Source organism: Battus philenor, unplaced genomic scaffold (genome assembly GCF_028537555.1).
Source record: "Battus philenor isolate CCGP_79_NKW_IND1 unplaced genomic scaffold, ilBatPhil1.0.hap1 SCAF_20, whole genome shotgun sequence".
Classification (NCBI taxonomy): Eukaryota; Metazoa; Arthropoda; class Insecta; order Lepidoptera; family Papilionidae; genus Battus; species Battus philenor.
Genome location: NW_027181683.1, coordinates 1,942,710 through 1,969,879, shown reverse-complemented (window position 1 = coordinate 1,969,879; position 27,170 = coordinate 1,942,710). Strand labels below are relative to the sequence as shown.

The 27,170-nt window shown below is 38.2% G+C and overlaps 2 protein-coding genes across 2 annotated transcripts in view; both read right to left on the bottom strand.

Moving 5' to 3' along the window:
* Positions 1 to 898: 898 nt before the first annotated feature.
* CdGAPr (GTPase-activating protein CdGAPr) overlaps positions 899 to 27,170 on the bottom strand; it is a 40,109-nt gene continuing 13,837 nt past the window's right edge. Inside the window, exons 8-26 of the mRNA XM_068766039.1 lie at positions 26,807 to 26,898; positions 26,606 to 26,663; positions 24,246 to 24,390; positions 22,498 to 22,676; positions 17,075 to 17,276; positions 15,811 to 15,942; positions 14,801 to 14,951; positions 14,392 to 14,481; positions 14,126 to 14,217; positions 13,305 to 13,464; positions 12,790 to 12,850; positions 11,303 to 11,427; positions 10,358 to 10,485; positions 9,263 to 9,398; positions 8,720 to 8,826; positions 7,701 to 7,820; positions 6,706 to 6,777; positions 3,313 to 5,409; positions 899 to 2,451 (exon numbers count right to left, since the gene is read on the bottom strand). Coding sequence (XP_068622140.1) covers positions 2,370 to 2,451; positions 3,313 to 5,409; positions 6,706 to 6,777; positions 7,701 to 7,820; positions 8,720 to 8,826; positions 9,263 to 9,398; positions 10,358 to 10,485; positions 11,303 to 11,427; positions 12,790 to 12,850; positions 13,305 to 13,464; positions 14,126 to 14,217; positions 14,392 to 14,481; positions 14,801 to 14,951; positions 15,811 to 15,942; positions 17,075 to 17,276; positions 22,498 to 22,676; positions 24,246 to 24,390; positions 26,606 to 26,663; positions 26,807 to 26,898 — 4,229 coding nt within the window. The 3' untranslated portion in view covers positions 899 to 2,369. The remainder of the gene's footprint in view (positions 2,452 to 3,312; positions 5,410 to 6,705; positions 6,778 to 7,700; positions 7,821 to 8,719; positions 8,827 to 9,262; positions 9,399 to 10,357; positions 10,486 to 11,302; positions 11,428 to 12,789; positions 12,851 to 13,304; positions 13,465 to 14,125; positions 14,218 to 14,391; positions 14,482 to 14,800; positions 14,952 to 15,810; positions 15,943 to 17,074; positions 17,277 to 22,497; positions 22,677 to 24,245; positions 24,391 to 26,605; positions 26,664 to 26,806; positions 26,899 to 27,170) is intronic.
* Positions 18,391 to 20,261, bottom strand: LOC137922858 (uncharacterized). The gene is made up of 2 exons (XM_068765948.1): positions 20,077 to 20,261; positions 18,391 to 19,432 (listed from the first exon to the last, which is right to left on the bottom strand). Exons 1-2 carry the CDS (start codon positions 20,207 to 20,209, stop codon positions 18,765 to 18,767), a joined length of 801 nt encoding a protein of 266 aa, XP_068622049.1. The 5' UTR covers positions 20,210 to 20,261; the 3' UTR covers positions 18,391 to 18,764.

Genomic DNA, 27,170 nt, shown 5'->3' with positions numbered 1-27,170 from the left:
GAGATTCATTTGATGCTCTGTTAAACATAATCGCTATAATTTTAAAACAAATTTCTTGTTACAAAATTTAAAAATTGTCTTACTGATTATATACTTGTCTGTTTGCATTAATCATAGAGTGAAACATCTGTTGATCTAGTGATTCCTAATTATCAATTCGGAAGTCTTCAACTGGTCACTGTGAACTTAGCTTTCTTATGATGATTAACGCGAACAGACACGCTCAATAGCAAAACAAGTTGATTTATAATTTTATATAGAATTATATAGAAAATTTTAACAGAACAACGGCTCTTCCTTCTTCTACGAACGTCATATAGTTTGTTTTTCATACATTGGAACTCATCATTAAATGCCACAGATTATACACGTTAAAACGAACCGCCGATACCCGCGCCAACAATACAATATCACTTACAAAAATATAGTAATAAATGCATATTATGTTTGTCCTTTTACATATGGCAACAGAGAATATTTAATTTTTTTTTTGTAGTTTTTACGCATAAATTCGCTAAAGGTGCATTTCCACTGAACAATAATTTTATTGTATGAGGTTTACTTTATATCAACCTTTTAATTTGATTTATTTATATATTTACTACAAACCTTTACAGATTATAGAAAAATTGCTAAAGATTTTTCAATGTTGCTAATTGCATCTAAAAAGTAACTGTGGCAGAAAACTATTGCCTTCTACAGAGCTGTCTAAATTTTAACCGTAGATAATTACATTTTTCCCCTTTTTATTTCGCCCCAAATGCCTCAAAAATGCAGCATGAAAATGTTGCACATAGTTTATGGCAACACTTTCTTTATTGTCAACATATTATTTGTAAATTATATTGACAAAGCATTTAATAAAAAAAGCTTATAAAAATGCTATTCTTTGAACATATTGAATTTAATATTTGCAGTGCAAGTCTATATATATTCCATGTAAAATAGGAGATTCTTAACAAACAAAAAATAGGTACAATCAACAAAATGTAAAACGTGCGTTGGTATATAAAAATAACGTAGTAAATAATAATAATAATAATACTAAACGTGTGTGATGTGTCTGTTCATAAGACGGGAGGGATTAAGTTAATAAATAAGTTAAACACAACAACTTGACAATGACAACCGAAGTGAAGCGCTTGACGACGTGAGGTGATTTGAAAGCCAAGTGAAAATATCTAGGTTTGGTAAAACGACAATATAGACTTCGTTTACTGGCAACACCATTCCTGTTTAATCAATATCAGGGCAATCCCTGAAAACAAAAAGTCACTGCCAAAATGACAGCTAACGTTGGCGGGAATTATGACAGCTGTCACGTAATAATTCACTGACAGTCGACCAATATATATTTTTTTAAAATTTTTAACGATAGTGTAGATGAGGTAATTTACTTTTAATTATACAGGGGATTACCTCTAAGATTAAGAAGGTGGTCGACAAGCGCTTTTTTTGAAAGAAAGACGCAGCTATTTACAAAGTAGCGAATGCTATACGTTTCAATATATCTAGCCTAGAGTGCGACAAATGCGTTTCATATTTACATTGCAACTTTAAATCGTAACTTAGGAATACAGCAATGCCTCGCCGCACCGCGTACTATACAAACAACAAAACAACGACCGGACCCGCGTTCTAGAAGCTTCTAGCTTTAAAAAACAATTAGGCCACAATTCGCGCCCGCTAAATATTCTGCAACGATCTAAAATAATTATTACAATCTAAATGTTATTATAGAGAAAAATTTTAAATATGGCCTTTTCTACAAAGTTTTTAGTTAAATTTGAACACGCCTACCTATTAAGGCTCCAAAATATTTAATATTAGACGAGAATGCATTCAGTAATCTATCTAGAAGTGAATTCGAAAACACGATGGATCTTCAGTTATTGAACCAGGGTGCACGGGAAGACAGATTCATTATGCGCTTAAAAACGTTCGCAAATAGAGTCGAATATTGAATAGCAGCGCATACCAATTCCACAAGGACGAAACACGTGTATTAAACCGGAGCTCGGCTCCCGGGCGATAAGCTTATATATCGATAGCACGGATATAAAATTCGAAGCGTCTACAAACACGTAGCTAGAAACACAAAGTTGAAGTAAACAGTGCGGGGCCAATATGAGTCCCTTTAGGTGCACATCTGTACCTCCGCTATCGTTTCGGAATGAAACATGATATAACTTGAAACCATAATACCGTAGTGGTCCCGTATTTAAACTCGAAGACACGAATCTTTACTTAGGTTACCATGAAGACTAGGATTGATATCTCAAGAGCTGTAGCGTCCAGTCTGAATTTCTAGCTACGTCTCTGCCTGTTATCTTCTACGGACGCGGTCTCGGCTCGTCGGCCCGCGAGCGTCAGCCGTTGCTGTTCTGCGACTTCTGCTCGAACATGGCAGCCATATCTCGAATGTTCAACGACGGTGAGATCTTTTCTTTCCTGTAACATTCACATTTTATTTATTTATTTAATAACTACTAAATAATTATATTTAATGTATTTATTCATGATAGAATATAAACCCATTTTGTAGTTGTAATATCTATAAACTGCTAAAGGATTTAGACTTGTCAAGAGCGAACATATGCTCATTTATGAAACAAACTTCTAAACCTACATTGGTAATATTTAAAATTTGATAGGAGTCTGGTTGGGGAAGGTGAATGCCATTGATACCCCGGGACAGGCTTTCGAAAAAATAGCACGGCGCGAGGGAAAACTGCGTGGCGATCACTGACCGGGAGATACCGTGGTCCCCCGTGTAGCGCAGAAGGCGAACACCGGGGGGTTGTTAGTGGGTAGGAATCCCACATACCCCTGTCCTCCCCCCAGAGGCGGGGCATCTTGAACGTCCGGAAGACCCCCCCCCCCCCCCGAAACCAAAAAAAGGTGAATGCCGTAGAATGGAGGCTTTCCTAAACCTGACACGCAGGCTGTGAGCCCCGAGCACTGTACCTATGTACTGACAAGAAAGGCAAGTCCTTTGGAATACTAAGAAATAATGTCCCTTTAAGCAATGTTTTCAGAAATAATTTTAAATTTAACAGAACATGGGAATAATATTACAAACTATGTAACTATAAAAAATACATATAAAAATGTAAATAGAAATTTTAAAAGGTTAAATTGTACAAAACTAGTAATAGCGGATGCGTTATGATGAAGAGAGTATTATAATGAAAGAGTCGAACCAAAATAACACAAAGTGATTATCTGTACAACGTTTACCACAAGTCGCAACTACTCAGTACAAGCGGTAAATGTTATTCACAACCACATGTAAAGTACAAAGTAACATACCTTTCTTCCCGCCGTACGCTGTCTCTTTTACTGTTTTCTTCCTTTCTAGAATATTCTAGGTTAGAAGAACAGTCTAGATCTTGAACGGGGCTTCCAGGCGACGGTATAGTGTCCAAGTTGTTACTGCTCCTGGCCAAAGAGAACCGCATCCTCTGGCCCAGGTCGACTGTGTTCCTTCGTTCAAACTTCGGCAGATCGTCTTGAAGCCTCTCGCAAATCTCCGTCCTGTCTTCCGGGTCCCTCTTTATCTTGATCCGAGTCAACTGCTCGGGGTTGCTTCTGAATGACTGCGAGCTGTATTTCTCCCGCAAGAAATTTCTGCGCTCCTCTTTGTACTTCTCTATTCTCTCGCGGCTCAATTTCTTCTCGGTGTCGAGGCCTATGAGATTTTTCAAATCTGGTTTCTTTAGTTCGAACCTCTGAATGAGTGATATTTTGTTTTCCGTGGTTGGGGTGATGCTGTCGACTTTAGTGTCTTGCTCTTCGGTGTTGAGGTTCAGGTCGGGTAGATTTTTGGTTTGTTTCTTTGCATCCTTCACTTCCAAGCTTTTGCGCCTGTCGTTTGTTTCGTTTCCGAATTCTTTGATGAATGCGTTTTCGTCCAGCGAGCGCGCGGAATTTTTGGAAAGTTTGTACGTTTTGGGCGAGACGGGCGGCGCCTGCTTGCCATCTTTCTTTCTCGATTCCAATTTCTTGTCGTCATCCTTGCGTTCCACTGTGGAGTATTTAGTTTCCGCTTTAAATTTATCAAATGTAAATGGTCCCTTTTGCTCGGTAGGGCTTTCGAAGCGTATGGCCAGCTCACGTACGTTGAGATTCTTTGACGTCTTCTGTTTGATGACGTTCCCGTTCTCGCGCTCTATGCTCTCATTCTCCTGCGCAGGATCACTCTTATCCTCCTCTACGTCGCTTATATCTACTTTATCACAGATTTTGAGAGTATCAACGTTTATGTTTTCATAGTCCCCGTCCCTTGCCTCTATGAACACTACATTTTCGTAGTGTCGTTCTTTTTCAGGAGATTCGAGTATCATTGCGTTGACTTCTTCGATGCTTTTCCTATTCCTCTGTTTCTCGGGAGACTCTAAGATCATAGCGTTGACTTCTTCTATGCTCTTTCTAAAAAATTTCACTTGACTATAGACATCGACGTTGTCGTCGTCGGTGGGCGTCTCCAGTATGATCAGATCGTCGTTAAAGTCGTCCGGTTGGCAGGCTTGCTGGGTGGGCAGGCTGGCGTCTGTTTCTGGAACCGGTGCCTCTTCAACGATGGATAAATTCTTTTCTAGATCGATGTCCTCATAGACCGAATCTCTTTCGTTCGTAGGCGTGTCTACGTTGTCGATAGGTTCATAGTCTACATTTTTAGACTTGGTTGGCGAACGGAATGTAATACTTATGGTTGACTTGAGCGGACTCTTCAAGGGCGAGCCCGGAGAACTTTTGGAGGTGCTGGACGATTGAAGATTAATGTAATTAGGCCGCGTGAAGTTAAAACATTCGTATAATTCATCTCCTTGTTTAGTCAAGCTGGCGTTGGAGTAACTGGAGGAGCTTTCGTGTGATGACGTCATGACTTTGAGAGCGTCGTTGTCCTTCCTCTTGTCGGAGTTGTGATCGGAGTTGGAGGAGGTGGAGACGGCCGACAGCCGGTTGAGGTTCTGGTAGCTGATGTCGCTGGAGTGCACGGGACTGGGCTCCAGGCTGTCGTGGAGATTGTTCTCGGAGAAGTCGTGGCTGAGCTTCAGGTTCTCGTAATCAGTCGCCTTGAGCTCGCACTTGAGACACTTCTCGCGGACGCAGCTGTCGCAGTCGATGGTTTTGATTTTGATTGTGTGTTTGGTGTCGCTGAGCTCGGAGTCGCTCTCGAGCGGGTCGTAGGCGGGCGTGGCCGGGGTGATGGGGCTGGAGGTGAGTGTGCTGGCGGTGAGGTTGCTGACGGAGTTCTCGGCGGGCCAGTCGATCTTTATGAGGGTGGAGTGTCCGTCCTTCCCGTGCCACGTGAGCCGGCTGTTCTTATCTGGGTCGGACACGACCGGGTGGTGGAGGCCGCTATACCGGGACGCGGCTTTAGTTTTCCGCGGCGAGTTCCGCTCTCTGCAAGCGTCATAGGTTTCGTAAGGGCTGCTGGTATGCGACGGGGGTGGCTTACATTTACATTATTCAACACGAGCATGCTCTCGGACAGACAAAACGAATGGACGTTGTTATGCAAACAAGATCTAATATAAACTTTAATGCAACAGACTCTAATCTCCAAAGCCAACTCGATACTATGCGTTTAAAAATCTCAAATACCCATTGTCCCTTTTTTACAACGTTTAGCCGACTATCATACCTTGTATGGCGCATTCACTATTTTAATTCTCATTTAATCTAACTGGCAATATTACACTTAATCTTAAAGAAAATCGTCCAACTTTTTACTAAGCTTACTTATCAGAAGTTTTATTTGCATAACTACGTCTCATTATTAGTAATTTTGAATAAAGAGTTTTTTAGGTAAAAAAAGATTGTATAATATTAAAAAAAGTTGTTAATGAAAGTAATTTTTTTTAATGTTCAATATAGATTTGCATTTAAAAAAGAATTGTAGTATTTGGTTTAATACATTAAATGCAACCAAATCCAGTTGTTTGTTTGTTTTGTGTTCTCATTGTATCTTACGTTTTGTTTGATAATTATTTATTTAATCGACTATTTATTATTTAAATAAATTTTATTATTATTCGATTAAATAATAATAATAACACTGTTATTGTGCGTTTTTTGTGCGACTTATTTTGTGCTTTACATGAACATTTCAATCAAACCAGTGTCCATAACAGATATTATTTAAATATTGTATGTCGGATAAAACATTTTCACATTAAATTCTTCTAGTCTTTTGGTATTTGATTTTTTTTATAATGTCCGTTACAATAAATTTTACATGTTCTGTTACCTTTAAAGGAATACATAACAGAATCATTATTCATACCTCAATATGTAGAGTTTTTAAATTTAAATAAATAAATACACGATATATATCAAAACTTTTTACTTGTGCTGCGAAACCTTTTTTATAGCTATTTCAGAAGTTATTTTGCTGTATTTTTTTTTTATAAATTTCCTATCAACCGCACAGAAACAGATTTTAATGTATTTGCATATTGCATTATATGCTATTTAGAAATGTTTGATTTATTATAAGAATATTAATAAAATTGTAAAAATCAATACAACTAAACTATATATCAAATCTGACCTAAAGCCAGTCAACAATGCTTATTTACAAACTTCGTTAAACTGCCTACTGTATGGATGCTTTTAACTAACATTGATGATGTCAAGTGTGAAGGATGCAGGGGTGTTATCAAAGTGAGGCGAGAGGGGGTTTTGTGATGATCTCACCTCAGTTTGACGTTGCCGGTGGCCTGGAAGTCCGGGAGGGAGGAAAGAGGACTGTCGCGGTCTTTACACAGCCTGAAACAAAGGTATTTTAAAATATCGAAGGAAAATTTGTTGCAAGCCTAAAAGAATAAAAAAAAATAGTTTCGCTTTCACATGTTATACACAATTATTTACTACACGTTTATACCTACATTTAAGTTCAGCGACGTGAAAGAAAACTTCTTTTGAGTACAAGTAGCATTTTAATTCAAGCCCTATCCGGACACATAACATTATTAATTAAATTATAAATTATTAAAAGACTTTTATTTATACATTAGAAATATATACTCGTATATAAATTTCTTATACTTATTTATTTAAAAACCATATGTAGAAGATATACAACACTATGCATTTACTGCACACTATATTTAAAGTGGTATGTTGTAGTTTTACATCATTATGCATTTAAGGGTTAAACTTCTTAAATTTAATACAAGACAACTTAGAGATATTATATGAAAGTGAATTTTAATACCGTACACATGTAAATAAATATACTTAACTGCAGGGATTGAGAATAGATGAATAGAACAAAATAGAAAACAAATAAAGAAAAAATTTTAGAATTAAAGAATAGAAAAGAAATAAAAACTGGAAAGTGAAAAACTTAATAAAGAAAAAAAAATCCCTGTTCCCAAATAAGTAGGGATGGAAGGTCCCCAATAAATGCCATGTAAAAAAAACCGTACACAGGAAATTAAATTTCAGAGAATACATATAAAAATTGTAATAAATAGGCACGTAATATAAATGAAATATGTGCTATACTAATTTAATACAAGATTAATAAGTGAACAAAAATGTGAAACAATGTAACTTGGATAAAAAGACAGCTATTATTAGAGGCTCAGATAGCGGCGTAATAAAAAAAATACCGTACAAAGTTGCTCACAGAAAACTGCAATGTGAACCTTAAACCATAGATATTAAGGTCGAATATTAAGTAATACCTCTTAGCGGGGTCCGGGTCAGTGGTGCCGTGACGTTTCTCGGGCGCGGGCTTAGCGCGAGGCGACTCGCCGTCGATGTAACCCATCTGCGCCACTTGCTCCTCCATTGCCGCCCGCCGCCTGCAAATAAACCCTTTGTTACACAAATACCCAGCAATGGACTGCTAAACAAAAGGGTGCATAGTCTAGAGAAATGATTCCCAAAGTGGTTTAGGTAACCCCGGGACATGAACTAAATCTATATATAGATCTCTCCCGAATTTCACCACAATGACTGCTTTTGCGCTGTTCACATTTCCTCTATATCATCGGTTAACCTTCTAACTGCCAAGCTGTTTTGGCCATGACTTCCCCAGGTGCCAAATGGAAATATCAAGTGTAGTTTTTCGTTATGTGAAAATTTGGGGTCTTTACATTCTATGAATGAATATAACACATTATGTATATCATTATGTACTGAGACCGCCGGCGACCTTCATAGCACTTAAAGGCAACAGAGTACTCGGTGTGCCATAAGGTCGCCGGCGGGTCACGTTTTTGTAACACAGAAAACACGATAGGTTTTCAAAGCCAGCTTTGAAATATGAATAAATTGAGAATTCAATACAAAGAAAGGTTTCTATATACATATTCTAATGTAAATTTTATATAAAAAGTGAGGCCGCCCGCGGTCTCATTGGCACCCATGGTAACCGCTTCTAAAACATGCTGCAAATCGTATACCATCCCGTGATCTAGTCGCTAGGTGCCTAATGAAGCTAATAATTACCGGAGGGTCGGAAAAAAATAATATTCCTTAGATGTACAGATGAAAAATTGTGAGGTAGCCGGCGGCCCTCACGGCACCTATTGTTGGGTATCGAGAGGTAGCAGGCGGTCCTCATGGCACTTAAAAGGTTAAGTCGTCGTATCATCGACTAGAGGGGAGGGAGGAGGCAGTAGGATATCTTCATGACCTGGCTGCAGGATCCCCAGAATTGAGACTTAGGCTTAGTGATATGAAAGGAGGATTAAGTGACCTTTCAGCGGAGTCGTTGGCGGCGTGCACGTCCACCCGCAGAGCCCTGCGGGGACTGGCGGCGGCGCTGCACGGTCCGGAGCCAGCCGGCGTCGACCACTGCGACTCCTGTGTACAATAAGACCACCTTCTTGTTCCGTATACAACCAACTCTTATATTCTGAAAACTTTATATTGTATACCTTCTATATAGAATATCAAGGATCAAGTAAGCTACTTGAGAAATCAAAAATACAGCTGTTAATAAGACTTTACAATAAAAAAATCAACTAGAGCTATTAAAAATGAACAAAATTCTTTAAACCCAGCCAGTTGTGCTGGACATATCTGATGTCTGATATAACATGTACTAACATATAGTATATCGATGCATTTTTAGTCTCGTCTGTAACAAATATGTACACTTGTCATCAAGTAGTGATGAATTATTACAAATTGATCTAAATTCCTAAATTCATCAAAATTATTTACAATTAAAACCAGCGAGATATAAATAATACCGACAAATTGGGAAGTATAATTCTCCTATTAAAAAAAAAATAACCTGTTGGTTTGGCAGCTGGTGCGTATCGTCCTCCTCGCTGAACATGTGGTGGTCGCGCTCTTGGGGCGACAGGCGCAGGCGCATGTGAGCCAGCTCCGCCTGCCACGGCTCGAAGTAAGAATCGCACGAAGACGACCTGGTGACCGACAAATTAATCTATTTAAACATAATACTGCTACTAATTATTTATTTACTCTTCTTTGGAACAGAGTACATAAAAGGAAATCATATCATCATGTCAACCAATTAGACGTCGCCAATGAATAGACTACCTGCAAAATACACCATGATGACTGGTCTTTCATTGCCCACCATCAAGCGACATCCGGCTGGTCCACTAATGAGGTACCTACCCACACCACGTGAGAAACTTTTGGCCGTAACGGGGGTCGGGGTATCACATCATCATCATCGTATTGTAGGCAGAAACCTCCTTCATCATAGATTTCTAATAGGACTGGACGATAGGTTAAGGTTCTGGGGAGGAGACCACGAACAGACAATGACAGCGTAGACGTTCACCGACAAAGTGGATACACGACTTTGTTAAGGTCTTCGTAAGACATTGGATGACAGCTTCCAATCGGTATTATTGGAAATCTTTAGGGGAGGCCGTGTCCAGCATGGAAAATCCTACAGTGGAAATGATCATAAATTTGAGTAAGAAAGGGATTAATATATAGCTACTTCCGCTATGCAGCAGTAGTCATGCAATGAAGTGCACCGCCTGCAAGCCCGCTTATGCGCATGCGGTAAATAATGCGAAACAACTACCACCGTTAATTCACTCAACACGTGTTTCACCACTCCACGAGGCATCCTCAGGAGTAATGTTACACCGATCAGTTCCAAACACCGACCAGGTGTATATATTAGTCCCTTTATTACTTAGGATGGACTTCCGCAAGGTAACGCCTGAATCTATTAGGTACATAAATTTGAGATTTAAGCTCAGTTCGGTAACCAGTTTTCCATTTATAGAAATTACTTTCGCGGAGCAACTTGTCAACATCGCTAATATTGAAAGTTGTGGTCGTTTTAGACTGAAGATATCTAATTAAAAGTGAATTGGAGATAGTGATGATGGACAGGCACCTGGTGTGGTGCTTCAGAGGCGCGCTAGCCCGGTCTGCGAGCGGCGGCAGCGTGTCCGTGTCGGAGGCCAAGGACTCGCATGACTTGACCGGCCGCAACGCACCCGCCATCACCACGTCCTGCGACAACTTAACAAACAACGGCATTATTAATATAGAGATAAATTGAAAGTGCTAGATGAAAAGAAGAAGGATAGAGAGGAAGATAGAGTGAGGTATAGCTACAGTGATAAAATTGTACAAGAAAATCCCTCTTCCCTTGTGTATATATATGTAAATAAATATACATAAAGATCTTTAAAAATGAGATCTCATTATATGAAGGATAAAAGAATAAATACGTTTAAAAAACTTTTAAGTTGAACGGTTTTTTGATACCCATATTGTGGTGGTTGTGGAAAAATATGTACCTAGTCCGCCATATTGGTACAGCGTCCATCTTGAATTTTAAATTTTGACATAATCATCGTGTTTTACTAGCGTAGCCCTTTTATTTGATACCCATATTGAGGGGGTTAAGGAAAAATACGTAATCCGCCATTTTGTATCGGCGGCCATCTTGAATTTATAATGTTATTGATTTTATTATATTGTATTGTCATCTAAATTAAATGTGTGTACCAAATTTCAGATCAATCTGACAACGGGAAGGTGCTTAAATTTCAATTTCTAATTTTGACCCAAACAAATTCCGTACGGGTCGAACTAAATAAAACCGTTTAAAAAGGTGCGTACCTTTCAAAACTACGAAAATATATTTATGTATATATATATATATATATATTATAAAATCCTGTACACAACTGCATCCGTCATCAATTGTCACATGATGATTAGTAGAGAATACTTAATATAATAGAGTATATGCCTTTATCATTATTTTTAATATGAAATTTATATATGTCCATTTCTAAATACTAAAGTGGATTCTATTTCAAGAGCATACCTGGTTTGTAGGGGCGGGCATAGGCGCTGGCGGTGGTAACGGCGGCGCGCGTGCACGCTGCAGCTTGCTCCGCGAGAACAACCCTCGCCAACCAGACGGGGACCGCTTCAAGCCTCGCTTACTCCCTGCAACGTCAACCGAATTGTTATCCGCGACGAGAAATATCTATATGTAATATTTAGATATTAAGAAACTAATTTTTTTTTGTGAAGACCAACAGAAACAAAGGACGAATTCTATGATCGAACTAGTCGGGGCTGACGGCGCGACATCAAAAAAAAGTGCCTCGAGGAAGGAGTTTTTTGTCTGACGGCTCGGGACAATACGATAATGTACAGTCTGCACGTTATCGGGTGTCGAAGTAAACTAGAGTTTGCGTGAACGCTTTTGTTGTTCGTCGAGTTATTATTTAATGGAATCAGGCGTTACTTAGCGGAAGTCCATTCTATGTAAAAAGACCAATATTTAGCCATTTCCGCACATGCAGCGGTAGTCGTGCAACAAAGTGCACCGCCCGCCAGCCCCGCTGATAAATGCGTATACGTGAATCACTCTGTGTTTGGCACTAATCGGTGTAACATAACTCCCGAAAATGCCCCGTGGAGGGGTGAAACACGTGTTGAGTGATTTGACGGTGGCAGTTGTGTAATTCGCATTGTTTGCCGCAACCACTGCATGTGCGGAAGTAACTAAATATTAGTTTTTTTCATACGCCGAGTTATTGGTGAGTGATCACTTAGTTACGAAATCAATCAATGGATACTAATTAAATTCTGCGTCCTGAATAGGTCTTTTAAGTACAAGTAGCATTTTAATTCGAGCAAAAAAATGTGAAAATTAGTCATATTTAAATTAGCGTTGCGGTTGGGTTGCCACCACTAAATAATAGTTTTCGAAAAAGCCTGATTTGATTGATTATTTATTTGTGCTAAGATTAGATGTCAAAAAAATAATATTCAGAACTTCACAGGATATATCCCACAACAAACTTAACCAGGCTTTTTTCACTTTCACAAATATCTTTAGTGAAGAGTAGTTAGCAATTTATTCCGAAGCTTTGTCATAATAAACTTTTATTATTTGTTATATGACTATTAAGAGGCATTACTGAGGAGAACCATGATTGGTCTGGTCTATTCGCAGTAATTGTGCATAGCGTTAAAAAAATACCTAAAAATATTTAAATAACTCTAAAAATACTATAAACTAGATACTACAAAACCCGCCATGACATTATACATAAGGTGAACACTTTGCATATCTCATCATTTATAACAATAACTAAATAAGTAAGAAAAGTACCAATATTTAGCCACTTCCGCAGATGCAGTGGTAGTCGCGTAACACGTGTTAAGTAGTTTGGCGGAGGCGGTTGTGTGATTCGCATTGTTTGCCGCATACGCATTTATCAGCGGGCTGGCGGGCGGTGCACTTTATATATATTTATTTTTATAATAACATATAGCAAGATATATAAATGAACGTACCTGATAGAGGAAGATCCAGCACTGTATGATATTGAGGAAGGTTGTTCGGTCCCGAACCGACCTGGAATAAATAATGTATATGTAATGTATGTTTTTTAATGAAAAAACCTTTGCCGATGTAAAACTTATAGCAGTGAATTTCAATCACCTGAGATATATGAGCGGTAAGACGAGTATGGAGCGATCGATAAGACGCACGCGAGATTTGTCGAGAGAGACGAGAGACGTTTGTCTGTCGCGTCCGTTTTAGTATATGATAGGTGAGACAAGGAAGACGCGATTGATAAAACGCACACGAGATGTTTTAGAACAACTTGTCAGGGGACTGCTTATAATTTATCTACCTCTCCGTCCTGCTGCTCATATACCTCAGCAATTGACAGCACCCACACTAAGTCTATTAGAAAGACGAGATAAAATAAGAACATTTTGTAGGACAGTCAAGATACAAAAAAGCGTGTAAAACATGAGACATAACTTTACTACAGAATGTGAAAAATAAGTTATCTTTTTACCTCTATGTACTTAGGCTTGAGGTGTCCCGCCGGGCGCAGTTGTCGGTCGTGGGGCGAAGGCGCGCTAGTGGCGGCGGCGGCCGCGGCAATCGCTCCAGACGCAGGCGGAGCCCCGGTACCTGCTCCTGCCCCCAGCCCGCGCCGCCGCGCTTCCTCCAGACTATGCAACATATTTCATTTATCATCATCATTCCTCCATCCAGCTGACAGACGCTACATCAAGGATTAGGTCTCGTCCATAGGTCGCCACGATGACCTTGACTAGGTCAACAGTCTACCTTGTGGGAGGGTCTCTACCTCAGCTGCGTCTACGGGCTAGAGCTTGTCATACGAGAATATTTCTGCCCCAAATGCCGTCGATTGCGATGTCCGTCCTTCACTTACCTTCAGACGAGCAATTCTTAGAGCTACGTCAGTGACCTTGATTCTTCTGCGGATCTTCTAATCTCTTATTTGCATTTCGCAGAGAATCTCTAAGCATAGCCCTCTCTATTGCTATCTTGGTGATCTTGAGCCTACTTTTATTACAATTGTATTTTATTTTCTTCTATAGTTACTTTTATTATTTGAAAATACAGTGTATTAAAAAGTGTACAGCGTAATTAAGAATAAAATTAAATTGTTAATTTTAATATTAATGATTTCATTTTACTCTCATATACAACAGATGGGTCACTGATATTACTAATATTTAAAGACTATAATTCTTATAGCGAATATTCTTATACGTTATATTACCATACCAATAATTGGTGTACTTAGTAGTTTACGAAATAAATACCTTCAGCTCTGTTACCGGATTGTTTTAGCAAGTTACATACCTGAGCAACTTGGTCGGCGGGTTCAGGGGCAAACTCTTTGGTCTCCTGCATGACTCGTTGCCGCGTAATTCTACTAAAGACTCACAGCGGTCCTGGAACAAAGAGAGTAATAAATAGGGTGAGGGGGGTGGGGTGTTAGGGCTTTAATAATTTTCTGCGAGGAGGATCAAAAAGGTATATAAGGTATTCAATAACATTCGCAAGTAATTGAAGTAATGTTCCAAAATTTCCAGATTTGCGTGAACAATAAAAACAAAACTACCCACCTGCTCCAGGGAATCCGGTCCGGAGTCCGCGCCCTGCTCCTGCGCGAATAATTCCTCGGCGTAGCAGATCAGGAACTCTGTGACGACAGCCTGTAATGACGATAGACTTTTTATTTCTATCTAATAACATTATTACTTTTGATTTTTTATAACATCTCAGATTAGTTGAACCAGCTTCCTTATCATTGCATACTTGAATTTGGAGCTTTTTATGGCCCAATTTTAGGGCCTCTCGTTCGATCCCTATCACGGGTGAAATGGTCTTTATTTACATTATAATTTTTCAAATAATTTTAATTAATTCCAAGGCCAACTTTCGTTCTCCTTTTTAAATGTCTTTCATTCTCTCCTCTAACTTCCTTTTTATACCATAGTGGTGTAAAAATAGTTGATAGCAGAATTTTCTCACCTGCACGGCGACTCCCTGCAGAGCGTGCTGCGGCGCAGGGGAGCGCAGAAGATTGGGCGCCCACACGATGGCCATGTTCCGCGCTGTCATACCAGTTGCATCACTCAGCAGCGACACGCGACGAAGGTGACGCATTAGATACGCCAGGGTTCTGGACAAAGACATTATCAATTAACTATCACTCCTATAACGACATTATTCAACTTATAACTACGTGGGTTCCATACGCGACCAGATCTGAGTTATATCAACGTCTATCTTTTCTAACATTTTACAGTATCTATAATACAGCATCCTCGCCTGCTCTTAAAACGGAATTTAAATATATTCTCGTCTTCATTCCAAAACTACGATATTGGCATAACACAAACACTCAAGACACCGGCACGCGTCGCTCCCGAGCGCCGAGTAGTCTTCGCTACGCTACACTACACTACAGTCATAACACTACACAGCTACACAGGTATAGTCGCTCTTCATGCAAACGTCTCCGTTGTAACTGGGATACGATATGCCCGAGTAAAATTTTTAACTCGCGAACTTCTGTTTCCGCTAACTCAATTTCGATAAAGCTGCACAAAACCAAAATGGGTTCAACAAGTTTTTATTGCAGGAATTACACCCACGAAGACAATGCTAGCCACGAGACGAAGGGAACAGTTAACCCTTTCCTTACCGCAGTCTGTTCCGCCAAATTGACGCTACTGAACCGGGCATGTGCGCCGCGAAGTGCGCACATTGCATGGCGGTAAGCTGATGTTCGAATTTTATTATTTGTGATGTAACACAAATAATAAAATTCGAATTATTTAAAGATTTTACTGGTATATTAATTAAAAATAGAAGTTAGGATAATTGTTAGTAATTTATTTGGCTGTAATAAATCTTAAAACACGGATCTACACATAAGCCCACATTACAAGGTGGATGCCGTCTAACTCCGGCGCTGGTAACGAAAGGGTTAATATTTGAATCAAGTTTAAAGTTTAGTTATAAGAAACCTAACTTACCTGTAATGTGGGGGTGGCAGTTTGACAACTGTCTCCCTCATCGCTCGGAGTCTGGCTGTTTCGTCTGGGATCTGCACCGCGCTGACGAAACTGTCGTACAGCTGATACGTGCACAGCGGGTTTGGGAGCTCGCTGGAAACATAGAACCTTTCTTAATGAGAATAATAAGCTAATGGAGTAAACCAAAGTTGATCATCATTTCAATCAAAGGACATCCACTGCGGAAGATAAGGCTTTCCACCTTGTAAGCAGACCTTCTGTGCTGCGTTTGTAGCTCCTTACTGTTTTCACTTGACATGCGGTAAAAAAAGGGAAAAAAAACTTGATTGAACAAATAATTCCATTTCATTAAGCTATATTTTTTTTTTTTTCATCCGAAATAGGCAAAAGAAAAGGTACATACAGCAGTTTTATCGCAAAAGATTTATTTCATACAATCATTAAATTTATTTACCAAGGAAAAATAGAACGGTCATGAAGCAATAGGATATAGAAATTAGTCGAAAATAAATATTAAAACACGACAATCTCGCTCACTCAATGTTAAACGTTTCTAAACGCAAAAACTGAAGGCGACATCTCTTAAGTCCCTGAAAGCATTGTTTCACGCGCGCTAATTGAAGGCACATGACCCGGCTTGGAAATATTCTTTTTGGTTTAAATTGTTCTACTCCCCAAATGGCATTTATAGATTCCGCGAGTGCGAGGGGAAGGAGCGCTGAGGGCGCATAGCCTAACACCTCTTTAAAGGTAGCAAAACTCGAAGGTACCTTAGGAAAATTTTACCCCAATAGAAGCCGCCGAGTTCTTAGATCGCTACAGTGAATGCTTCATGTAGAAAGTAAACTCAAGGGTACCCGCAACGGAACTTCGCTGTAGACTCGTGGATAATAATACCCGTTTAGGATTCCGACTCCAGGGCGCCCGAAAGGGCCAATATTTTAATAAATACAGGTTTTTAGTTTACAATCTAAATTTTATCCTACATTATTTTCACAGTTTATTTCTTGCCTGTAGTTTATCCTTACCCAACCTTGTACAAATTGTTATCGAGATGTGTTTAAAGTGTTTCTTAATTAAACTAAACGTAAAATAAATGTTGACTGTGGTGGTGAAATTAAATAAACGGATGCAATTGAGAAAATCCTAATTTATTGTACACACAACCACTATACAAAAGTAGGCGCATCGGAGCGAGAGTAAGGAAGGAACACAATAATCGGTGAAGTTCTATAACATTTAAGGGTTTAAAAAGCGCACTTACCGGAAATACATCTTGAGTAGGCTAGCGAGGGCGTGCGGGTCTCGCTGGAGGGGCGGCGCGAGGTCAGGGGGCGCATCCCCCGCCGCGTCGAAGGCTGCGCGCAGCCGCTGCGTCAGAGCAGCGCCTCCGGACAGCCGGTAGATCCCGTCGACAGCGCCGCGACGCTCAATCGCACGAGCGCACTCCGCTAGCACTTGTGGCACTGTCGACAATTAACACATTGCAGCAAAGACACTCATACAAACCTGTTTTTGTTCACATATTTTAACCATGATCTTAAATATAATAAATATTTTCTTATTACTAATAATGTATATGTAGTTCCTTACCCACTACCGTTAATCTGCTGCACTCTGCAAAACATTGGTCTACTCAAAGATATCCATGTATACCATAATCGCCACACTTGCCTGGCGATCACATTAGGCACTAATTTGCGATTATGGGAAATCTTATACAAAATTGAAGCCAGACAAAAAATTATTTCTCATTATATTTCTACCTATATATTAAAACCCAATAAAACAGGTAATTATTCTTCGGCAGTTTTGTTATACCAAAAAAAGGTTTGCCCAGCGGTGAGACGTGTTACCAAATTACATATTTATCAGTACACTCTTATTAGTTACGATATACCGTAATCGTCACGCATGGCAGGTGGATTGGCAATCGCAATTTGGTAGATAATACTCAGAGGACGCCGGTGCCCATTCTCTGGAAATTTGTATGTGATCAATGGCTATCTTATTTAATTTAAAAGAGTTAATTATTTAAGAATGTATCTCGGACATCGAACCTAAGGTCCTGCGATCGCAAGTCTTCATCGTCTACCGTTGAGCTAACACTGTTTTAATATTTCAGCTTTCCGTGCCGCGGCAATTCTTGAAGATTTTCCATTATGTGATAATTTTTTTAAATATAATACAGAGCTCTTAGAACTAACTAAAATAACTGGCAACAATTACCGCAATTTCAGAACCAAAAAAAATTTTTTGGACTGTATAACACTGTCGCCCAGGTAGCATTTCCGTGACTTTAGGAGGCAGGTCGAAAATGGCATTTAACCTCTTCAGTAAAAGTCGAAGGTTCCTCTGAGCTTTGAAGAAGAACATTGAACATTCAGGCACTTAGTCGAAGCTTTTTACATTCCAAATGTATTCATACCAATTTAATGTAATTCTGATAATATTTGTAAATAACATAAGAACACATACTAACTTAATAAAAAGTTATCATTCAAATTGACTGTATGTTTATTGTAAATAAAACAATTTGTTACTCTTTTCAATGTACTTTTTAATTGTATTTCAGGGAGAAAAAAATATTTATAAACTGTCCGCCGTTAGAGGGCATTTTTACAAATTCACGGCTAAAAACTGCGGGTAAGTTTTTTTGTGAACTCTTCCTATGTAAAAAATTGATTATTTTATTATCATTTCTCTGGACACATGCTTCCTCTATGGCCTTTCAATAGGACGCGTTGGAAGCGGTTTGCATCTTGTCTTCTGACAACCTTAACAAACTCGTCTGTTCATCTTGGATCTCTTCATCAGTATGTGGCCATATGTAGTCCACATGTGGACTAACCTCATCAATTTGTCAGGCTATACATATCATTATTTGATATCAACCTGACTAGTTTCCAATTGCGCTCAGGTGTGAAAAGTGATCCAAAGTGAAACCAATGACATCACTCGTTTTCAAGTTTAGGCAACGCTGAAACTTCTTGAACGTTGGAAGATACCAATGCGGGAGATACATATGAATATTGAGATGGTGCAAGCTGTTGCAACTCCATTTCGGAAACGAGATGGAATATTTTGTTCTTAGCCAAAGCTTGCTGGTAAGGTGAAAACTTTTTTACAGTTTCCGATATGTTTAAAAAGAAACGATCCAACTCGTTGTGTTCCCGTGACATGTTGTGCTGGTCTAACAATCTAGACATTAACACATTTGATGCCGAATGCACTGGTACAATTTTAGCTTTTTTTGTTTTGTTTCGCATTTTTGTTTCACTTTGTGCTTGTGATGATATACTGCAGAAAGTCGTTTCATCTTCATGTTGACTTTCTACTGCGGAAACACCCAAATCATCATTAATTTCATTGTCTGAAGTTTGATCATGGAATTCAGCTGCTGCATTTATCTGATCACTATTCTGTAGTACTTCATCATCGCTTGTCAGTTCGACGGAATCTCTTTTCCTCTCTACGAAAAACGAAGCAACGAATGACATTTCTTCTTCATACTTCCACTTCTTTATATTCTTAGCTGCCAATCCGCTTTTATTTTTTTTCTTATTTAATGCTCTTCTGTATGCATCTCTCAGTCTTTGCCATCTTTGTTTACAAGCTGTAGCTGCAAAAAATATATAAAACTTTAATATTTCGTTAACACTGCTCTAAAATATCTTATAGGACTAAATACCTTAAACGTCTTGTTTAGGAAGCTTGTAACGCAAATATAAAAAGTATGTTACATGCCTGAACAAAAAAAATGAGAAATAAATCAAAGATCTTTTTGTAATCAATGGATTTATCCTGTGAAGTTGGCTATTTTAAAATATGGTATAATACTAAGATAAAAAAAATAAAGAGAAATCGTTTATAAAATGTATTTTTGATATATTCTTACAAATCAATATCATCCCCTTTAAATATATATATATATATATATATATATATATACATATATAACAACAAAATGTAATTAGAGGGGTAGGAAGTTCTTGAAACTAAGTTAAACTAGTTGTGTTAGACATCTATGTAGATATATATACGTGCGCATATCTAACATCAGTAGAATGTTAACATATTTGATCCAGTTCATAATAACTGGCTTATCAAGTAGCGATGAATGTATGATTTTCATACTTCTTCAAAATTAAACACTTATTTGGAAAATAATTTAAATTTCCTCATATTGCTCGACTTTTATAAAGTTGTGAAACATTAAAGAAAACAGTTGGGTGTATATAAATATATATTATTTGCTATGCATACCTGGTTGATTGACTTGCTTCGCAATTTCCCTCCACGCCATATCGCTCCTTGCTTTATCCATGTACTTCGGATGTTGCAGATTATATAAAAACTCATATTTCCGAACACATTTAATTAATTTCTCTTCATCCATGCTACGTGTTATCGCGGTCGCGGCGCGCGCTCGAATGAGGAAACGCCACGCAACGGTTTGACAACGTCGCGTGTCATGCACGGAGCGTGTCGGCAACGGATGCCCGTGTACGTTGCCGCTCCGTGCACGGTACGAGACGGCGACGGTTCATAACGGCCTCCATGTTCACGGTTCCATAAGTTTTTAAATAAAGAATACATTTTTATTCCGTTCCTATCACGGTCATGATATAATACGTTGGGTAGTCCCTAAACAACGTATGTCATTTTTTATATTTATATACAATTTTAAATAAATATACTGGGGGACCGGAAAGTAATGTCGTTTCTGTCGACATATGTTACAGAAAAACCGATTAATTTTTACCGCTTCGGCATTAATTTGTATACTAGACGCAAAAGGTGTGTTATAACGAAGGTAAATATTGTTGATAAGAAATAAAAATTTGTTAAAAATATAATCGCGTGCATTCAACTTAAGAAAGCGACATTACTTTCCGATTTTTTCACTTTCCATACAATCGAATTATTTCAAAATTTTAGGATTTTTTTTTTAATTGTCTTTTCTACTCGAATCTGATTTGAGTGATCTATTTTTGTGTAATTTTTGAAAATTGGGACATAAAAGACGAAGCCATCGATACAAAAAAATTAATAGGTAGGATCTTGTACTTCTTGTGTACTATATTGAAAAAGTAATTTTGAACCAGTTTACCAGAAATTCGCGTATTGTTAGACTAGGAAGAATAATGGTTATATACAGTACCTGGCGATAAATATTGCACGTCGACCTTTGGAAAGAGACAATCGACTAATTTCGGCTTCGTAGAGCGTTATCTCTGTCGCACGGCTGACAAAATGTCACGTAGGTAGTGTGGGACAGAGATAGTGCTCTACGAAGCCGAAATTAGTCGATTGTCTCTTTCCAAAGGTCGACGTGCAATATTTATCGCCGGGTACTATAGTAGGTTTTAGCGATTCCTTTTGTTCCGTAAAGTTTTAATTTATTTTCTACGTGAGATTTTTTATACGGTATCTATGGAGCGTTCAAAAACAGTTTTCAATTACATAAGTTATTGTATAATAAAATTTTTAAACGTGAGAAGTTTCAAATATAAAATTGAACATTATAATTTATTTCCAATAACAAGTGTGCTATTGGAAATTTTATCTCACAATACAGAAATAGTCCTTTTTGAAGCAGAAAAGTTTATTAAAATTTATATGACACATTATCGAAAGTATTGAGGTATGCCATGGTTGGGTATTAGTTTTTGTAGTGTGTTGTTAATAATTTGTTTTTGTTTTATATCAATTAATTATGTTCAATGTTTGTCTTTAATAATTAGACGCCTTTTTGTACATGTTAACCTGTAATGATTTCAAGTCTTATCTCTTTTAAAATCTTTTCTAACATATGATATAACAGGGATAGGCAAGTTCTTTGATAGTGAGAGCCATTTTCGAAATTTGAAATTTTTTGATAGCCGCAATTGAATAGGCAGAAGAATGTTTTTTTTTTTTATCATATTCATTGAAATTATTAAAACAAAAGTACATAATATGTGCATTGAAGTTAGATATAAAGGCACACGTATATGACAGCACTCCTAATAATACTCAGGATGCCGGTTAGTTAATCATGACCAGTGTTTGGATTTCGCTAATTTTGTGGTGTAACAATAATAATAATCATTATTCACACCAGTGGTGTTTCGATTTCCCAGGAGCTGACATAGGTTATATAAATGTAAATATTGAAATAATTCCACAATCAATCGAAACCAAAAATAATAGTACAAAGAGCCGCATGTGGCTCGCGGGCCGCAGTTTGGCCACCCCTGTTAATATATTCACACTTCGCATCTAATTGACAAGTTCACTGTAGCTGAACGAGTCATAGATTCTGCTCGGGATTTCTCTACGAGATGGATTCATGAGGTGAACCATAAACGAAAATAACCGAACCAAGTGGTTTTGGTACTTTAAATGGCAGTTGTCAGACCATAGAACGCATAGAGACCACAGACCATAAAAAGTGAATAGACGACCTTGTCAAGGTCGTCACAAGATACTGCAAGCAGTCCGTTTTAAATTAGTCCTATTTCTAATTTACATGAGAACAGTGGACGTCTTATAAATATATAATATATATAATATAAAGATTTTTATCAATAAATGTATATATTGTTGTTTGATCTGAGAAAATAAATCATAAAAGGAAACATTATATATAATCTCCAGGTCCAACTGGTTCTAAGACATCGATATCCTAGATGTATAACTCACCGTCGTGTCCACAGTTTAGCAGGTGCTCGCCAAGGTCGCAGCCGAAGACACGCTCCTTCAATATGCCCTGCTGCTTCAAGCTGCGACGCGAAGGTCGCGAGAGAATGAAGCTCCGGAACAGGGAGATCAGCTTGCCGTGTTTCCTCAGCACCAGTTTTATTGGCGCCACCGCTACTGACCTTTTCGAACAACTTAACTTTATTAACAGGTTCTGGATTAAATTTTATTGTCTCATTATATATACACGCGAAAAAAAATTGCTATTGATTGAAGTGAAACAGAGAGAGTGATAAGAAGATGGAATTGAGAATAGAGATAGTAGGAACTTTAGAGGTCAGAGAGAGAAAGGGATAGAGAGCTTTTATTTTGTTTCTACCTCAACCTATCAATCTCAAATTCTGAGCACAAGTTTGCGTGTTGGATTTATAATTATACTCTCTTGGGGGCGTAAGTGTAGATATTTTGGTTTTTTGGAATATATGTATTGATAAGCAATAGAATGTATGTCTTGAGAGTGTGTGAGGCAACGGCGGTGACCACTTGTTCTGGGTGTATCCAGTTGGTGCGACAACTAACTGCAGTACGCCCCGATGATAGAAATTGCGTTTATTCAATGCGGTGTTCGTGCGAGTTTATTTGTTTTGTTGCACATTGACGGAGTCCAAATGTAATAAAATGTTAGTTATATCTACTATGTTGTATTAAAACATCCTTTTCTACTGTAATAATAATAGTCAAAAACGGATCCCAGACGTGGTCAGTTACGATGGACCTCATAATAATGGTCACCCAGAGTGCAATGGAGAGGGTTATGCTCGGAGTTTCAACTACCAGATCGGTCCGCAGAAGAACCGAGATCACCGAGTCAGCTCGAATAATTGCTCGTCTATGGCAATAGGAGAGGCACATCGCACATGCAACTGATGGCCGTTGGTGCTGACTGGCGGCCATAGCTAAAGACGCTGGAAGTCGCTGGATGCGGGCTGTGTAAAGCCTATCACAGTGTCGATATTTGGGGCAAGCATATGCCTTGCAGTGGGCATCCATCGGCTGAAAAGAAGAATAGTCAAACGGTGACCACGTGCCGATTAAAACGGCGTAGTTAGGCACCCAATAGGGAGACCGACGATATAGTCAAGATTGTGATAAGTCGCAAGACCACTCATGTATCGATCTTGAGGGCAGGTCGATATGACGATGTATCTAATAGATTCAGGCGTTACTTTGTAGAAGTCCATCCTAAGTTAGAAGGGGACTAATATATAGCTACTTCCGCTATGCAGCAGTGTTCATGCAATGAAGTACACCGCCCGCCAGCCCGCTGATAAATGCGCATGCGGCAAACAATGCGAAACACAACTATCACTCGTTAATTCACTCAACACTTGTTTCACCCCTCCACGGGACATCCTCAGGAGTAATGTTACACCGACCAGTGCTAAACACCGACTGCTTTTTAATATTTAATTAGATAAATAATAAAAAAAAATTAAATTTAATTATATATATGAATCAAAACGACACTATCATGTTGCAGTCTTTCGGTTCCGATATTTCTCTTGGTTAAATCATGGCTCATTTATGTCAACCTATTTACCATCTACAAAATGAGGATATAAGGTATAGATTATCACATTATTATCACCAGTAACTAACTTAAATCACTTTAACTTGACTAACTTACTTCGAGACACCAGTCATATTTCAGGACATAGATATAGAAGTTGGAAAGGATGCCCAGTACATACCCCACGATAGGCGGCGGCTGGGTCATATGGCGCGGCACCTTATCCCCGATGACGGCGACGCAGTGACGTGGGAAGAATCCCACGCGGAAGCCTCGTTTCCCACGCCACCAAACCGACTCCTGCGGCCCTGCCACCACACACACTGCTTTAATACAAAATAATATCACAACTTCATTGCAACTACAGTAATATCCCGCTTTACGCGACCCCGTTATACGCGGTTTAACTACAACGCGAATTGCAAATTTCGCGCTCAAATGCCTCGAATTACGCGAAAGAGTGCATATAAATATAATGTAGTCATCAACTTCTCTATGGTGTCTTGACTATCTGTCAAACAATTAAAAACAGTGTTGGGTGTTATGAACGTATTTTACAAGAACGTAAACAAAACGTTACCCAAAAGACAATAGATGTATTTTTCCGTAAAAAAAATAGGAGTATGTATTTCATAGTGTTCCTAGAATTAAAGTCATTGATTAAAATGATTTGTATTTTTTTGTAATAATTTTTGACTATGTTTAATCATAAACCTCGTTATACGCGAATTTCAGTTAACGCGATTTTTTTTGGAACGTATCCCTCGCGTAAAGCGGGGTATTACTGTATATTGAAAGATGCCTTTGATAGTTTAATCTGAATAATTTTAAACTATTGTCTTATTATAACAGACACTTCATCAGATGGTAGGACTAGGATTTCTTTGATGACTTCATTAAAAGAATTACTCTGGAGCCACGGTTAAGTCAAGTCTTTCTGTGATCCGGAAATGACTAGTAAATATAGTATATGATATACATTATTACATATGTTACATAATTATGTAAGTAAAAAAAAACTAAAATCAGTCTGACAATGTTTTAACCCTTAATTAGGCGCATGGGGTCAGGGCCGCTTGAAATTCAAAAAATAATGGCTTACAGTCTTCAGAGCGTACTAACGCTCTTTCTAGCTTCCTCATTCCCCCCGGGGTACGCAAATTAGTCGCATCCAGAACATTAACTCTTGCCCACACATCGCTGTCCTTTAGAGAGCTGACCCCATGCGCCCAGTTACGTTTCATTTTTTGGCAAAGGTAAGTTTTTACTTTTGTGATTTTTTTGAGTTTATATTATTATATTGTCTACTGTTTATCTTTGTATGTGTGTATTTTGATACGGTATGATTTCTTTATGTATTTTTGAGTTTTTTTCTATGCTTTTTCTTTTTTTTTAATTGAAATGCTTAACGACAAACAAGTATTGCAATGGCTGGATGAAGTGCTTGATGAAGAGCAAGATGTTGCTGGTTTGGATTCGCAAGACGAAACTTTAAACGATGCTGTCATTGATAGTGCTCATAATTCAGAAAGCGAAATTGAGGAGTCTGAACATATCCAAGACATCCCTGTATCAATGGAAGATAATTATTTTTTATCTCGACATACTCAGAGAAATGGCCCGACAGTGAAATGGTGTAAAGTACCACCGTCGAACGCAGTAAGGACCCGAGCACAAAATATTATTTTACATTTACCTGGAGTATAAACATATCTGGCATCAACCCATTTGTCATACACAAAGCGAATACTGAGAAGACTTTTACATATACAAGACGGATTTTCTATAAGAAAATGGCTGCGGCACTTGTGGAAGATCACCAAAAACGTCGCATACAACTACGTGCTGTACCAGCGACAACAAAAAAACGGCTCCATGAAGTTCATAATGTGAACAAGGCGGTTTATCAATCGACAGCTAAGCGCGGGCGCTGTTCATCATGTCCTAGAAAGGACGACAAAAAAGTGCCACCAAAATGTTTCAAGTGTCGTAAATTTATTTGTCAGCAACACTCAAGGATTTATTGTGTCGGATGCAGAACAGAAGATTCCGCTGATGAGGCTGAATAAACTTTATTTCTTAAGTTGATCTTGGCTATGCCAAAAAAATTAGTTTAAAGAGAGGTTTACTGTTTTTGTTTTTTTTTTTATATTTTTAATGTCATAGTAAGTATTTGTTTCTTAAAGTTAAGTATATTAAAGAACTTTATTAATTACTATAGAAATCCATTAAGTTTTATTCCTTTTTGATACTCTTTTCCCAATATTTTTTTGGGGTCATTTAAGACCCCATGCGCCTAATTGAGTGATTTTCTTAATGCGCCTAATTAAGGGTTAAGACAATACTGATTTTACGTTAGATAAATTGGATAACACGCAGAAAAGGTTTTGGCAAACGAGCTAAACATATTTAAGTCTTTTTAATTACTTTGCATTGTCAGTTCAAAAGTAATATTGTAACAAGGATAAGTAAGTTTTATGAAAAATATATTTAATTAAATAAATCTATTAACGAATGTTTATAAGACAGAAATAATCTTACCGGGCATGTCTATAATTGATATCATGTCGCCAACTTCGAAGCTGATTTCGTCTCGCGCCTGCGGATAAACACAAGCCATTTATACTACTAGCCATAAATTTTATCACTGACTTAAAATATAAACAATTTCATAGCACATATTTAATATAACTTTTAGTCCTTTGAACAGGATAAAAATTATGACATAATTGATCAACTTGCCTGTGAGACATATTTCCTCACGGAGTACGCGGCTGCGACTGCCGGTGTGTTGATCGAGCTGGAATCTTCGTTTGCGACCAGCAGCTTATGGCCTGCCAACACATCATCACTTAAAACTGACTATAGTTATAATACATACTTCTTTAATTAGTATTTACTTTTAAAATATTCCTTTAAAACATCCACTAAGACCCAATTAGAATTCCAATAGAACCGGGTAAAAGCAGTCTACATCCAGCGTCTTCCAAGGACCTCAACAAAGGTTGTCTGTCGACATTATGGTCGAATCTCCTATTTTTCGCTTGCTGGACCATGATATCCACTCCAGAATGATAAAGTCCCACCGGCCATCTCTTTTGAGGGC

What these genes read in the sequence shown, in the direction of transcription:
- LOC137922858 (XM_068765948.1), bottom strand. Translation starts at nt 20,209, where the DNA reads ATGGATGAAGAGAAATTAATTAAATGTGTTCGGAAATATGAGTTTTTA. An exon ending in GAAGCAAGTCAATCAACCAG is followed by an intron (nt 19,433 to 20,076) that starts GTATGCATAGCA and finishes TATTTTTTGCAG; the next exon opens with CTACAGCTTGTAAACAAAGA.